Genomic DNA, 13,526 nt, shown 5'->3' with positions numbered 1-13,526 from the left:
CGGGGCGCCCTCCCCACCCTGACCCCCGTGGCCCCGCCTACCAGCCGTTCTGGGCTCCCAGCCACATGGTGGGCGCGGCACTGGTGCTGCCTGCGGGGTCCCCGCTGGGCTCCGGCTCGGGCTGCGTGCCGCTCACGTCAGCCTCTGGCCCGTTCTCACTGTGGAGAGGATGGTGGCTCCAGGGAGGTCCACGGAAGCCTGGCCCCGCCCCTGCCAGTCCCCCCCCACTCCCGCTGCCCCATCCTGAGAGAGCCCACCTGTCAGGCTGGGCGCTGGGGGGCGGGGTGGGGGCCGGGTCCGTAAAGACATGCTCCGTGAGGGGCCCAGGCCGCACGGCGGCTGCCTCTGCCTCGCTGGGCCCTGCGTCTGGCACCTCTGTGGCCTCCGTGGCCTCCTCCGTGGATGGAGCCGGGTTGACCTTCCCATTGGCGACAGCCGACACCTCCCCTGTGGAAGGGAGGGGTGAGAGGAGATGGCCACAGGCCTGGCCTGGGACTCACCCTGGCCCTCGTCTAGCACTGGGGTGTCCCTGGGGCCCAGGACTCACCCTGGCCCTTGTCCAGCACCGGGGTGTCCCCCCGGGAGGAGCAGTTGCTGCGTGGTACATTGCAGCGCGTGGCACAGCCCACCAGTGTGATGCCCGCCAGCACCCCATCCGTGCCTGAGTCCTCGGGGTTCACGTCACTGTCCAGGAAGATCTCCCCTGGAGGGTAGTCGCCGTCGCTGGCGGCTAGAGGGAGTCATAGCCGTCACCCCGCTCTGAGGGGCCCCCGTGACACCCCCCAGCTCCAGTCCCACTGCGGGTGTCGGGGGGGAAGGGGCTGCCTGTGATGCCACCCCACCTCCTTGTCCCGGGTGAGCGCCGCACTGGGGTCTCCGCCTCTGTCAGCGACAGGACGGGGCAGTGAGCTCCCCCCGGATGCCCACCCTGGGGACCCAGCACCCACCAGGGATGCTGGAGATGCAGAGCACGTGGGCATTGCACACGGTGAACTGGTCCACGACTGTGCCCGGCTGGTTGGCATCGATGACCACCACTTTGCTGGTGGTCAGCGTGCTGGTGAGGATCCACACGCGGCTGGAGGTGGCATCCGCCTCGGGGAGCTCCTTGGCCTGTTTCCAAGCACAGGGACAGGTTGGGGCACCCACTACTCTGGCAGCAATGGAGGCCAGTGAGGGGCCCCCACAGTCTCTCAGGATCTGGCCTTGCCCATAGCCTCAGGGCACCTGAACACCCTCCCCTGTAGCCAGGACAGCAAGGAGGCAGAACTGTACTCTGTGTCTAGGTCCAGGCACTCAGCCTTACCTCCCCAGAGGAAAGCTAAGTTCTCAGCATTAAGGTTCGGACTCCTACCTCAAGCCTGGAGATGAAGTGAAGCCCCAGCATCCAGCCCCAAGCCTAGTTCCCCGGGGGGCAGAGACTCCAGCCCGGCTGCCCTAAACCTCCGCCCCTCCTCGCTGCCCCGCCCACCCGCAGCGGACCTCAGGTGAGCCGGGTCTCGGGCCACTGTCCCCAGCTATCCTCCAGACTGGGCGCGGCAGGACGCCGGCTACCCTGACCTTCTTCTTCTCGGGGGACGCGTGGTTGCTCTTGGCCTCTCCTTCCACTTCCCGGTCGCAGGTCAGAGGGTCGCGGCCCGGCGTGGGCTTAACTCCATTTCCAGGGCCGTCCTCACTCAGCTTCCAGCCGCTCAGGTTGACGCCCGCGGCGCACCACAGCTGGGGGAAGGCAGCCGTGAGGTCGGGGAGCCGGCCTCCTCCGGCTTCCCCGCCCTCGTGGACGTAGTTTCTGGGGGCCTCTGCCGCCTGGCGCGCTCCGGAGCCTCACCTTCATGGTCGGGTCCTTCTCCACCAGCGGGCGGCAGTACACGGGGACCGGCACATTCTTCATGCGGGTGTCCTCCTGGCCACCGTTGGGACTCAGCTGCAGGAACAGGGCAGCGCGCGCTGTGGGCGCCAGGCCGGGCTGGCTCACCGCCGTGCTGCTGCCGTCTGCTGCCGGGTGCTGCGAGTGGCGCACTTGGGACCGCCCTGCCCCGCCCACGCCCCGCACCTGCCCACGCCCCGCCCCAGCTTTTACTTGGGACCCGCCCCGGCCACCACCTCCCGCCCCCCGCCACTCCCAGCGCCTGTTTGTACCTGGGACCTCGCCCCACCCCAGCACCTCCTTGTACTTGGGGCCCCGCCCCCGCCCCGCCCACGCCCCCCCCCCCCCCCCCCCACCACCTGCTTGTACTTGGCCGGCAGACTCCAGCCGCAGGCTTGCAGCCGCCCGTCGTCATTGCGCACGTGCTCGCGCACCTGGCGGTACTGCTCGCGCTTCTGCTCCCGCCGCGCGGACGACGTGCAGTCGCTGGCGGGGGAAGGGCGGGCGGGTCACTAGGTCTGCGGGAGGGCGCCTGTGCCCCGGCGCTCCCCCTCCTGGACCTGCACCGCCCTCGCCAGGCGCGCATCTGACGGCTCAGAGGCCACTCCAGCAGCTTGCCCCGGCCCAGGTGTCCCTGTCGCCGTCACCCACGGCCGTCCCCCTTCCTTCCCCTTCCCTTCTGGGGAAACCCCCACAGTCTTCTGACCTGGCAGAGAAATCCCCATTCGGCCCTGGACCCAGATTCTTAGCTTCAAAACTAAGGACAGCACAAAATTCCAGACACAAACTCATTCCCCAGGAAGAAGCTCAACGCTGCAAGAAAAGTTCCTGTCAACTCCGGGAACCTCTGTGGAGCAGAGGGTGCAGGAGCCGCCCGGTGGGGCTAGGGTCGCTTCTGGCTGCCTGGTGGGGGTCACTAGAGGAGCAAGGCCCAGCCCCTGGGACCATGCGGAGGGAGTGGGGGGAGCATGGCCTTGGCCAGGGATGCCCAGTGCTCCCATGGGTGGGCACGCCTCAGTGGGAACCCAGAGCAGCACAGTGGGGGCCGGAGGGGAGGGCCCGGGAGACTCACTCATCTGGGAAGAACTCCAGGGGCCGGCTGCCCGCTGCGCTCTGGCACATGCCGTGGTTGCGGCGCTGGCTGAAGCCGGCTGTGGTGGGCGACTTGTAATGGATGTTCACAGAGGGATAAGACCGCTTGGCCGGAGGTGGGCTGGACGAGGAGCTGAAGAGGCGACTGAAGCTGCCGGCGAGGCACAAGGAGTGAGGGCAGGCCCGAGGGGCAGCCTCCCCAGTGGCCACTGCCCACACCCGCCCACAGCCCCCAGCTCACAACTGCCAGATGGTGGACTTCTTCTTCTCCTGGACAGACGGGTGCTCGCGGGATGCTCTGCACGGAACAGGACGGGGAGAGGCCTTGCTCAGCCCAGCCCAGCCTGACTCTACCCTGCCCAGTCCAGCCAGCCCCCGTGCCATCACTGGGCCCTCCTGCCTCCCTTGCTTCAGACCCTCCCCCTGGACACAAGCACGGGAGCATCAGACGAGAGGGGCTCCTGGGTGTTACCCATCACTTCCTAGAGGGACCCTGCCGCACTGGCCCCGATATGCCTCAGCCTCTCTCTAGCCCAGAGGGTGCATCCACTGGCCAGACCAGGGCTGCACCGGAGGCCTGGCTCTGCTGGCCCCTGCAGACCCTCCAGGGAGGCCCTGGTACCCTCAGTCCTTCGGGAAGAGAGGGGGAAGGGGAGGTCAGCCGCAGTTCCCTCCCCAGGACCTCTGAGAGCGATCCTCGCCCCCAACCGCAGGAGCCTGGAGGCCCACCTGATCATCTCAGTCCACCGCACGGCCTCCTGTAGCTCCATCAGCCGCTCTTTGTACTGGTTGCGCTCCATGAGCACGCGGGCCATCTCCACTCGCGTGAAGCGGCGGCGCTGCGCCATGGGGATTTTGTCCTGCGGGGAGAGTGCCGCTGCTCAGCGGTGAGGGGCCGCCTCCGGGAGTGGGCGCATCTCAGGGTGGCTTCCCCATGGGCTCAGGCAACGCGGTGGGGAGGGCTGGGCATGGGACGGCACCACCCATCCGGAATGGGTCCCCTTCTTCCTAGAAGGCCACGTGGCACACTCCAGGGCCACTACGCGATGTGTTTTCCTAGAAGCTCCTGGCAACCCCAAACGCCTCCGTCAAGGCTAACAGGTGGGACTGGCCCGTGGGCACAGCAGTAAGAGAGGATCGCGGGGGGTCTGGTGAGCAGGACCTGGGTCACTACGTCAGAACTCATCGCTTGAGGTACCGGTGAAGCTGCCATCCCTGGCAGAACCGTGTCCTCATGCAGCCCTACTTGGGGTCACCCTCCCTGAGTGCCCCCACCACTGGCACTCAGAGTTCACAGCTGTGCTTGCAGCCTCAGGCCCAAGGCACCGATCGGGTGCCTCCCCCACCAGGCCCCAGGTGGGTGGGCCTTGGGGAGCAGCAGCTGCCCAGGACACCTGTGGCTCTGTCCCCTCCTAGAGTATCTGGAGGTGGGGGCCGCATAGGGTGGGCCAGGTGAGCAGCTAGTTTCCCAGGTGCTGGCTGTGGGATTGGTCTCCCGATAGGTGTGTCACACGACCCCACAGTAACAGCTGATGAGTGTGAGGTTAGCATCCAAACGTCACCTCAGGTTAGAGGCCCAGGACCGCCTTCTGTGTAAGGAGGGCAGCCAGGTCACTGGGCCAGGTGAGCAGGGAGAGCCTGCCTGTGACTGCAGGCAATCCACAGCTGCTAGGACCTTGGTGAGGTGGCATCCCACAGGAAGGGGGGCTGGTTCTGACCTCATAGAGTCCAGGGTGGGGGTGCTGCTGCTGGGTGCAGGCTTCACACAGGAGATGTGAATAGGGCCCAGAGACCGGAACTAGGGCATCCCGCTGACCGCCCCATCGCGCCCCGCCCTGCCCCCGCACCCCACCACACCCTGCACGTTAATAGTGGAATATACCAATTCTGTACAGAGACAGCTGCTTACATCCTCCACCTCTTCTTTGGGTTCACGGTGGGCAGTGATGGCCTCCGACTTCACTCTGTGGGATGAGGACAGGAGTGGGGCGGCAGTGAGGCCCCCTGGGGCACCGACGGGGCTCTGGCCCACCTCTCAGCTGCTCGCAGGGCTCTCCCCTCAAGCTCTAGGCCCTGAGCATTCCTGCCGGAGCCCTGGGGCCCCCCACACCCCTGCCCATGTACTCCCCGAAGCCCGGCCAAGGAACAGGACCTCCAGTCAGCCGGCCAAGCGCTGGTGGGAAGGCAGTGCTGGCCAGGGGAGACCTGGCCCTGGGCCCCACAGACCCCGCACAGGCACCCCCTGCCTCGGGCCCGCCCCTCACACCTCCCTTTCCTGTCTGCAGCCAGAGGCACCCGGTCAGGAGAGCGGGGTGACGATGGAGGAAAAGGCCACAGGGAGGTGCAGAGCGCTGAGGGGATACCCCAGCCCTTCCTGGGCTGACTGAGGGCGAGGGCAGGGGGTATCGCCGGGACCCACAACGGCTAGAGGCCCTTTCCCCTCTCCCCTCCTCCTGAGCGAAAGGCCGCGTGTGAGCGCGGCGGGAAGGGCCGGCTCAGCCTCTGGATGAGGGACACCCACGAGGGAGCGCTGTCCCTCGTGCAGGACTCCCGCAGGCGACAGGAAGGCGCGCCCAGGGCGGGGCCGGATCCCGCCCTCCATGCCCGGCCCTGTCCCCACGTGAGCCCCGCCCCACGGGTCACGCCCACCTCCTCAACTCCTCCTCCAGGTCTTTGATGCGGTTCTCCAGTCTGAGCTTGGCCTGCCTGGCGGCCTCCAAGTCCCCCTTCAGCGCCTCCTGCTCCCCCGACAGCTGGTCCACCTTGGCGATGAGGTCGTTTTTCACCACGTTCAGAGCGTTTCTTTGAAAAGGCAGAGAAAGGCGAGCTGCTGTGTGCATTAAGGGATGGGCTCTCAGAGGTGGCTGCCCACCCTGGTGATCTGAGCACACACACCCTGGTCCCAAAAGTGAATGAGTGGTGACAGGTGGTGGTGAGAGGCTGTGACCTCTGCCACCCTCTCCCCAGGAGAGTGGGCTCAGTCTAGTGGGTCCAGGTTTTCCCTGCAGGCCACCCTGCAGGCTGGGCGGCTGCAGCTGTTACAGGAGCCCCTGGCCCGTGGAGGGAGGGCATTCTTACTTGGTTTCTAGAAGCTGTGAGTTCTCCAGCAGCAGATTCCCCACTTCCTTGCCCATTCCTGAAACAAAGGGCACGGAGTTGTCACATGTGCCTGGTGAAGCCAGACCCTGATGCCCACCCCTGCCTCAGAGTAACAAATGTCCCCCTGGGGGAGAGGGTGCAGCCCACGCTGGAAGGACCCCACCCCGGGGGCCGATGCGAGGGGCCAAGGACCAGAAGCCCGAACTGCAGGAAGACACCAGGCTGGGCCATCCCGGGAGAGGCCTCTGCTGGTCACGGCGCAGGCTCTCCACCAAGCAATGCAGTCGGGGAAGGAGCATGTGAGCTCGTGGGGTCTCGGCCTGACCTCTGCAGGGCACTGGGCAGGTCCCCGGGTCCTGGTGGACACCGCAGCCCTGGGCTGACTTCTAGAGCTCAGCAATGGGGATTGCGGCTGTCTACTGACATGAAGTCTGCGCACCAGCAGGGCCTGGATGGCACCTCAAGAGGACTCTGCACAACCTCCTCCATCTCTGCCTGCCCCGCCCAGTGTCACCACCCACCCCTAGGAGCACGGAGGCTGCAGTTGTGATGGTACAGGGCCCCGGGCCCAGGGGGTGGGATGGCCCATGGCAGGTACAGCCCTCAGTGGGCTGGGAGCAGACCCGAGGGCAGGGCCCGCGGGGGCAGAGGTGGGAGTGAGGAGGGCAGCGCTCTCGGGGCGGTGCCTGGTGCGGACCCAGGAGGCCACAAAGCCCCAGAGCACAGCTGATCCTTTAGGACAGCCTCCTGCACAGTTCGCCCCGCAGCCTAACGTGGCCGCGGCACAAGGTGACCCTGCAGTGTGCCCAGCCTGGGTCCCCTGCTGTTTCCGTTCCCAACTCCCTGTCCCCAGCGGGGCCTGCCTGCCCTTCAGGTGGGACGCAGCTGGCCCTGGGCGCAGGCCTTCTGAACTAACGAGGCCCAGAGACGCTGAGGCCCCCCTCAATCCATTGAGGGCCTGCTCTGAAGGGGTCAGGTGTCCACTCGCCACGCCTGCTGGGGGCCCCACACCCCCACCCAGAAGCCACAGCCCTGCTGCCCCCACGTGCCCCCCATCAGGCTCAACAAAGCAAATGGCTCAGGAAGCATGAGGGGGTGTCGGGGAGGCAGAGGAAGCCAGAAGTAGGGAAACGCATACTGAACCGGGGCCTCAGCCTTACCAAAAAAATCATCACGCACTATGGGCGCCATCCCAGTCCCACGGGAGACAGGCGGCCAGGGCGGGAGGAGGAGAGGGAGAGAAGAGAAGCGCGTTAAGCCCAAGTGATGAGCAGGTGGGGGGCGTCAGGGCTACTGCTCCTCAGGCTAGGGGTGCTTGTGGGAGCGGGATGGCAGGGCAGAAAGGTCACCTTGGGCGACGCAGAGGCCTGCCAAGCCAGGAGCGCTGAGCGGTGAGAGAGGCCCTCAGGGCAGCCCAGTGGACATCTGACAGTGACCTCCTGGGAGGGGTGGGGGTTAAGGGCGGGGTCTCTGCAAACGAGGGGGAGCTGTGCCGGGCCTGGCGCTTTCGAGTGGGTGTGTGGGGGATGACCACCTGAGGGTGGTCAGGGCCCCAGAGCCTCTGCTGAGAGCAGGCGGGCAGGCTGTGGCTCACGTGCCCCATGCAGAGGACCCCTGACCTCCAGGCTGCACCCGACAGAGGGGAGACACCGCGGCACAGGGCCTGCAGGCGGCGGCGTTAACTCCCGGCCCTGCGGAAGCTGAAGCGGCAGCCTCGGAGGTGAGGCCGGGTCCAGGGCACAGCAGCTCCCCCTCCCTTGTCGAGGTCCCCGTCCGCAGGCCAGTGGAGCAAACCAAAACAAGCTTCGGAGCAGCAGTGGGCTGGCAGCGGAAGCATGCGTGCCTTGGTGGCTGGGGCCGGGGTCCGGTGGGGCCGGGCTGCAGCTGGGGTGTCCCAGGGTGCCACCCCTCCACCGGGACGCCACCGCGGGGAAGAGGGTGACAGCAGAGATACACACCTGAGAACTCCCCTGCAGCCACGTCCAGCGAGGCACGGAGAGACCGAGACCGGGGGTGGGGTGGGGAGGAAGCGACAAAGGTCAATTGGTGACTGAAACCAGCAGAATCAAGAGACTCTTGTTAAAGAAAAAGCAGCAGTGACCCGCCATTTAGGGTTGAAGAGGCCGAAAGAGTATGAGGGGACATCCTCAGGCCCGTAGGTGCCAACCGCCACTCAAGGTAGGGCCCCCGCGGGAAAGGGGAGGCCGGGACAGCACGGCCCTCAGTACCGGGGCCTGGGGCGGGCGTGGCCCTCTCTGCTCCCCCCACCCATCAGGAGGGCCACCTGCCCGTGAGGCCAGCCTGTATTAGGGGCTGTGGTGGGTGCTGGGCGTCCAGCCTCACAAGTGCCCCCAGAGTGGGTGAGCTGCCGACACGGACCTGGCCTCGGGGGCGGGGGGCCTGGCCAGCCCAGGTCTAGGTGGAGGGCAAGACCTCAGGTCAAGGATGGCCAGAAGACCAGGGCCCTCTCCTTTGCCAGGAGGAAACCACTCAGTCAGGATGGGGTGGGGTGGCCCTTCTTTGTGCCACACTGCTCCCTGCTACCCAGCTGAAGACTTGATGGAATGGTGCGCTTCCATATGGTCACTTCACGCAGAGAGAAATGGTGTAGCCACCCGACGGACTCTGCTGGAGGCGCCACAATCGCTGCCTCCAGAACCTGGTGTTCTTCTCAGGCCTCTTTCTCCACAGACATCACTCTTTAAAAAACAAAATCTCGACCACACTTTCTATCGTCTTGGGCAACTTGCTCCAACCATCACCTTGAAAGCATCCACGTGGAGACGCCCCACCGTTTGCCACAGCTCCTCTGATAAGCGTTTCGACGCAGGGCTGTGCAGGCACCACGGCACGCGCATGGGCTCCTGTGGGCATGCTTGGCCCTATCGGAGGAACAGTGGCCTCGCTCCTGCAGGCCCAGACGGCCTCCACGTCACCCATCAGCTCCCACCAGCAGCACGGACAGCACCTGCTTCATTTTCATCAATCGTTTGAGGAAAGAGAGTTATCTCTATACTCTCACGGTTCATTTCTGTGTTATTCTTGAAGTTGAGCAGCTTTTCAGGTTTGTGGGTCCTGTGAATGTCCTACTTTATCCTCTACTCATTTCCTGTTGTATGTTACTTCTTTTAACGTTAATGATGGAGACCATATATATATAGGCTTTGGCCATGAAGAGAGGTGCAGATTATGAAAATACTCTCCAATATCCTCTTCCAGTTCTGTTATCCTTGTATTTTTACGTTTCGATCTTTATCCACCTAGAAATTACTTATGTGCACAGTGTGAGGTTAGATTAGACTTCATTTTTTCCAAGTGGCTATTCAACGACTCCAGTACATATGCTGAGTCAGCCACAATCGGGCACCTTCTGGCGTCAGTGATGTGGGACCCGGCTTCCCGTCGCTAACACATCCTCCAGCTGAGCCGGACTCTGGGCACAAGAGCAGAGCCCCAGCTCAACCGTCCAGCTCATCCCTGGACAAAGGGCCGGCTCCACGCTCCAGGGCTCTGTCCACACGTCCCGAGAGCTCTCCACCCTCCTCAGCTCCTCAGGGCTGCCTGCCCTGCCTGTGCCTCTCGCACTGAAGCCTCCAGAAAGGCCCCCAAAGGCCTGTTTCCCCCAGGAGCGGGGTCTCGTTCCAGCAGAGCTGAGTGGTGCCCAAGAGGCCTTCCACCCGACAAAGTGCCGGGACTCATGGTCCCACCCCTCAGCTGAGAAGACAGCTCTCCCTGCAGCCCCTGGGAGCAGACTCATCTGAGGCGCTGGTTAGGGCCTCCTGCGGGAAGTTCAGGTCAGGCACCCCCGCTCCAGGGAGCCAGCCCCAGGAACCCTGTGCGCATCACGCTGGGGGCCGGTGACCCACCTTCACCTACGGCTTCAGTCCTGCAGCTCCAGGTAACACTCACTGCTGTGTGGTTTACATCCAGGGTGGTGCCGCCTGAACCACAGGAGGTGGCCAAGTGCCACAGCATCTGCCAGCCCGGGGGGCGCCGAGGTGGGAGGGCAGGGACGGGCACACGGCGAGAGTGGGCCCACCATCAGCGCTGCAGCCGTGGGCATGGCAGGGAGGGGCCAGCCCTGCAGCCTGGGGTCGTGGGGCAGGAGATTTGGCCAGCGGGAGGGATCGACACGGGCAGGCCACCCAGCGCCGCCAGGGAGCGAGGAGGCCTGTGAGCTCCAGCGATCTCTAAGAACCAGGTGAGGTGCCACAAGTGAGGCAGAAGCCTCAGTCCCGACAGCCAAAAGGGAGACGACCCAAATGCTCCTCGGTGGCTGAACGGAGCATGAAGTGTGGTCTGTCCACACACTGGAACGCTATTCAGCCGCAAAAAAGGAATGAGATCCTGACACGCTCCTACTCGGATGAGGCTCAAAGGCATTCTGCTAAATGAAGGCAGGCAGATGCAAACGCACTGACATCAAGTGCCCAGGGAGGCATGTCTGCAGACGGGAGGTGAAACAGTGGCACGGAGTCGGGGGAGGTGGCGGGCACCGCTGCTCGTTTGGGGTGGCGGGTGAAGCGTTCAGAGGTCACACAGTGAGGAGCGCACAGATTGCGTGGCGTGCACATCCCACCTCTGTAAAGCTGCTGGTCGGGGCAGGGCCGCTGCCCGGGCTGGGTGTGAGGTCAAGTCCTGGCTCTGCCTACGCACCTCACCCTTGTGACCCTGCTTTCCTCATCTGGGACATGGGCCACCAGCAGTGCGAGGGGTCAGTGGTGGCCGTGCACGGAGTGAGCTGGCGTCCCTCTTCTCGTAAGGACCATGATGAATGCAGGGATCCTGTCACATGACACGAACGGGGAAAGCCACGAGGCCTGGGGCCCAGCGTCGTCCCTGAGACCCCCCACCATCAGCGCGCCCAGGAGCGGGCCTCCACCCCCGACAGGGAAGCGCAGTGTCCTGTGCCTGCACGGTTCCCAAGTGGGCAGGGCCCTGGTGCGAAAGCTCTGCCGCGCACGAGGCTGCCCGCAGCCCCTCGCAGCCTCCCCGGCAGGAGGGCGCTCGCTCCAGGGACCACAGCCTGGACCCAGGTGCCTCCTCCCAGCCGCGCCTGGCCCTGCTGGCCTGCCGCCCGTCCCCATGAGTCCACACCTGTTCCGGGGGGACCCATGTCTAGAAACCTCTCCTAAAGACATCACCGGACATTCTGGCAAAGACCTAAGCCCTCTAGTGGCTATGAGAGTGGAAGTCGAACTGTAAAATTTAGAACCAAGATGGAACCCATCAGGTCATTTGCAGGGATGTGAAGTTAAGGAAGGTGAAACGTGCCACGGAATCTTAGTCATTCGGGGGAACATTAGCATCAGCCACAGAGAACAGGCTGGATGTATGTGGCCGCCCCACACTCTGGGCACACGTGCTGGTGAGGAGCTCTCTCATCATGACACGGCGGGGGCGGGAGAGCTGCTTTGGTGTTTACTCTCTTATCCGCAGGGTGTGATAATTATTTAACATTATTACCAGCATGTACCCTTTTCCAAAAATTGAGAAAAATGCCTAAAAATTAAATTTATATGATATTAGCTGAAATATGTAAAAAAAAGAGCAGAAAGATGTCAAAATATTAAAGGTGATTATTCCTAATTAGTAGATTTTTTTGAATACTAATAGTTTTGTATATTTAAAAATATGTATTTTTATATAATGCTTAGGAGAAAGATTCCATTAAAAATATTTACTGCCCAGAGTGGGCATCCTTGTCTTGTCCCTAATCTTAGAGGGGACACTTTCAGTCTTCCTGCACGGAGTGTGAATGTACTTCCCAGTCCTGAAACGTGCGTCTGACAGCTGAGACGGTGGTGAGTTTCACGTGTGTGTTTCACCGCACCCCAATGCACATGACTGTTCACCCACAGCTGGGCACAGCTGTGCTGGTGCTGAGCCCCGGTGCTGCTGCAGCCCGCAGCCCCCACCCTGAGTAAGAGGAGGCTCCTGGGAACCACTAGACGGAGGAAGCGGGGCTGTGCTGGCTGAAAATGCCAGCCGGGCCCCCTTCGTCTGTGGGTCAGGCCTGGCGGTGTGGGCAACTGGCAGGCCAGCTGGGCAGCACTGTCCACACGGGAACCTGCTGTGGAGATGCCCCGAGCGCCCGCAGGCGTGTCTGTCAGGGCAGAGACAGCAGCAGCAGGACTGACAAAAAAAACTCCAGGATGCTGGACAGCCCTGCCTCCTCGGGCAGCAGCTGGTCAAACACCATCACACGTCAGAAGGCAGGGCTCCCAGATGCCGCTGGAGGATCACTACCAGACTGCTGGCCACACGTCCAGAGGGAGCAGCTGTGCAGGCTCCAGCTGCTGCCCCAGCCCGAGGAGCAACGAGAGGACCCACCCCCCCAGGGTTGGGAGGGGACGCACTGGAACCACGGCCCCGGTGCCCACCTCGCTGGCTTGGAGCGGGACGGACACTTCAGGAACAAGGCTGCCTCTCCAGGCTCTGCTCTGGACACGTGCCAGAGGTCCAGAGGTGGGGCAGAACCTGGGAGACTGCAGGACTTGCCACCACTGCCCTGAGGGCCCCAGCCCGGCCTCTGGGCTACATGGGCTCTCTCTGCACCATCTCAGACCCGTGGAGGGTGCTGACTGTCTGGGCACATTCCTCGCGAACTGGAAGAGCTAACAACAGCCACCCTCCCAGAACATCTCCTGAAGGTGGGAGGGGTTCGGCGCAGGGGCCGCTGAGGACTACCGGGGACAGGACTGTTCTTGGGGTGACGGTGTCATCTGCAATTAGTGGCTCAACTCCGTGAGCACCGCAAACCCCGCAGGGCGGCACCCTCCACATTTACAGCTGGTACAAAGAACTTCTCACAGAGACTCCGCCCTCATCACAAACAAGAGCACCCACAGCAGGCCCAGGGATGGTGGTGTTACCTAGCAGGTCGGCCCCTTCGTCCACGTCTCCGATGACCTCGGAGCCCGCCGTCGACAGCTCGTGGTACAGGGAGTCGGTGTTGATGCCGAAAGCCTTGTTCACGATTCCCTGGGTCGGGCTGCGAAGACACACGGTGAGGGAGGCCAGTGAGTGGGCAGCGCCGCCAGACCGGGCATGGGGCGCCCTGCGGGGCTGCCGACGCCAGCACCGCCGGGCCGGGCATGGGGCGCCCTGTGGGGGCTCAGGGGCAGGAGTGGCAGGTGCTGGGTCAGCACCCCAGGCGTTTCCCCCCCGAGGGGCTGCAGGCACCTCCCTTGGGGGCACTGACCCTGGCACGGGCTCTGGGCCCAGCAAGCACCTGCTGCCCGTGCGGTCCAGGCGAGGCTCCCGGCTCATGTCCAGCTCTGGGGTGGAGTCGATGATGTCCTGGACGTCAGACCACTCGTCACTGCTGCCCATGCCTGGGGGACACAGTGGAGCCTGGGTTGGGGGTGGCCAGCGGCTCCTGGCACTCCCTGTGGCTGCCCTGGGGCCCCCTTGTCCAGAGACCCCAGGCCAGGCCAGCGTGGGCGGGAGGGTCAGGGAGGGGTTC

At 64.0% G+C, this 13,526-nt stretch overlaps 1 protein-coding gene across 12 annotated transcripts in view; it reads right to left on the bottom strand.

Moving 5' to 3' along the window:
• Positions 1-13,526, bottom strand: part of MAPK8IP3 (mitogen-activated protein kinase 8 interacting protein 3) — a 43,702-nt gene that overhangs the window by 3,655 nt on the left and 26,521 nt on the right. For 8 of the 12 annotated variants that reach the window (XM_040253694.1, XM_040253746.1, XM_040253702.1 and 5 more), the window contains 17 exons: positions 13,293-13,395; positions 12,934-13,052; positions 8,017-8,028; positions 7,219-7,236; positions 6,038-6,095; positions 5,609-5,761; positions 4,842-4,923; positions 3,689-3,819; positions 3,201-3,257; positions 2,940-3,110; positions 2,227-2,353; positions 1,829-1,924; positions 1,561-1,719; positions 948-1,113; positions 548-730; positions 258-447; positions 42-158 (listed from right to left, as the gene is read on the bottom strand). In XM_040253694.1, the coding sequence (XP_040109628.1) occupies positions 42-158; positions 258-447; positions 548-730; positions 948-1,113; positions 1,561-1,719; positions 1,829-1,924; positions 2,227-2,353; positions 2,940-3,110; positions 3,201-3,257; positions 3,689-3,819; positions 4,842-4,923; positions 5,609-5,761; positions 6,038-6,095; positions 7,219-7,236; positions 8,017-8,028; positions 12,934-13,052; positions 13,293-13,395 (1,942 nt within the window). The remainder of the gene's footprint in view (positions 1-41; positions 159-257; positions 448-547; positions 731-947; positions 1,114-1,560; positions 1,720-1,828; positions 1,925-2,226; positions 2,354-2,939; positions 3,111-3,200; positions 3,258-3,688; positions 3,820-4,841; positions 4,924-5,608; positions 5,762-6,037; positions 6,096-7,218; positions 7,237-8,016; positions 8,029-12,933; positions 13,053-13,292; positions 13,396-13,526) is intronic. The other 4 variants (XM_040253710.1, XM_040253738.1, XM_040253734.1 and 1 more) reach the window with 3 other exon arrangements.

Source organism: Oryx dammah, unplaced genomic scaffold (genome assembly GCF_014754425.2).
Source record: "Oryx dammah isolate SB20612 unplaced genomic scaffold, SCBI_Odam_1.1 HiC_scaffold_2, whole genome shotgun sequence".
In the NCBI taxonomy this organism is placed as follows: Eukaryota; Metazoa; Chordata; class Mammalia; order Artiodactyla; family Bovidae; genus Oryx; species Oryx dammah.
Note: the sequence above shows the minus strand (reverse complement) of the source record. Positions and strands in the feature narration are given on the sequence as shown.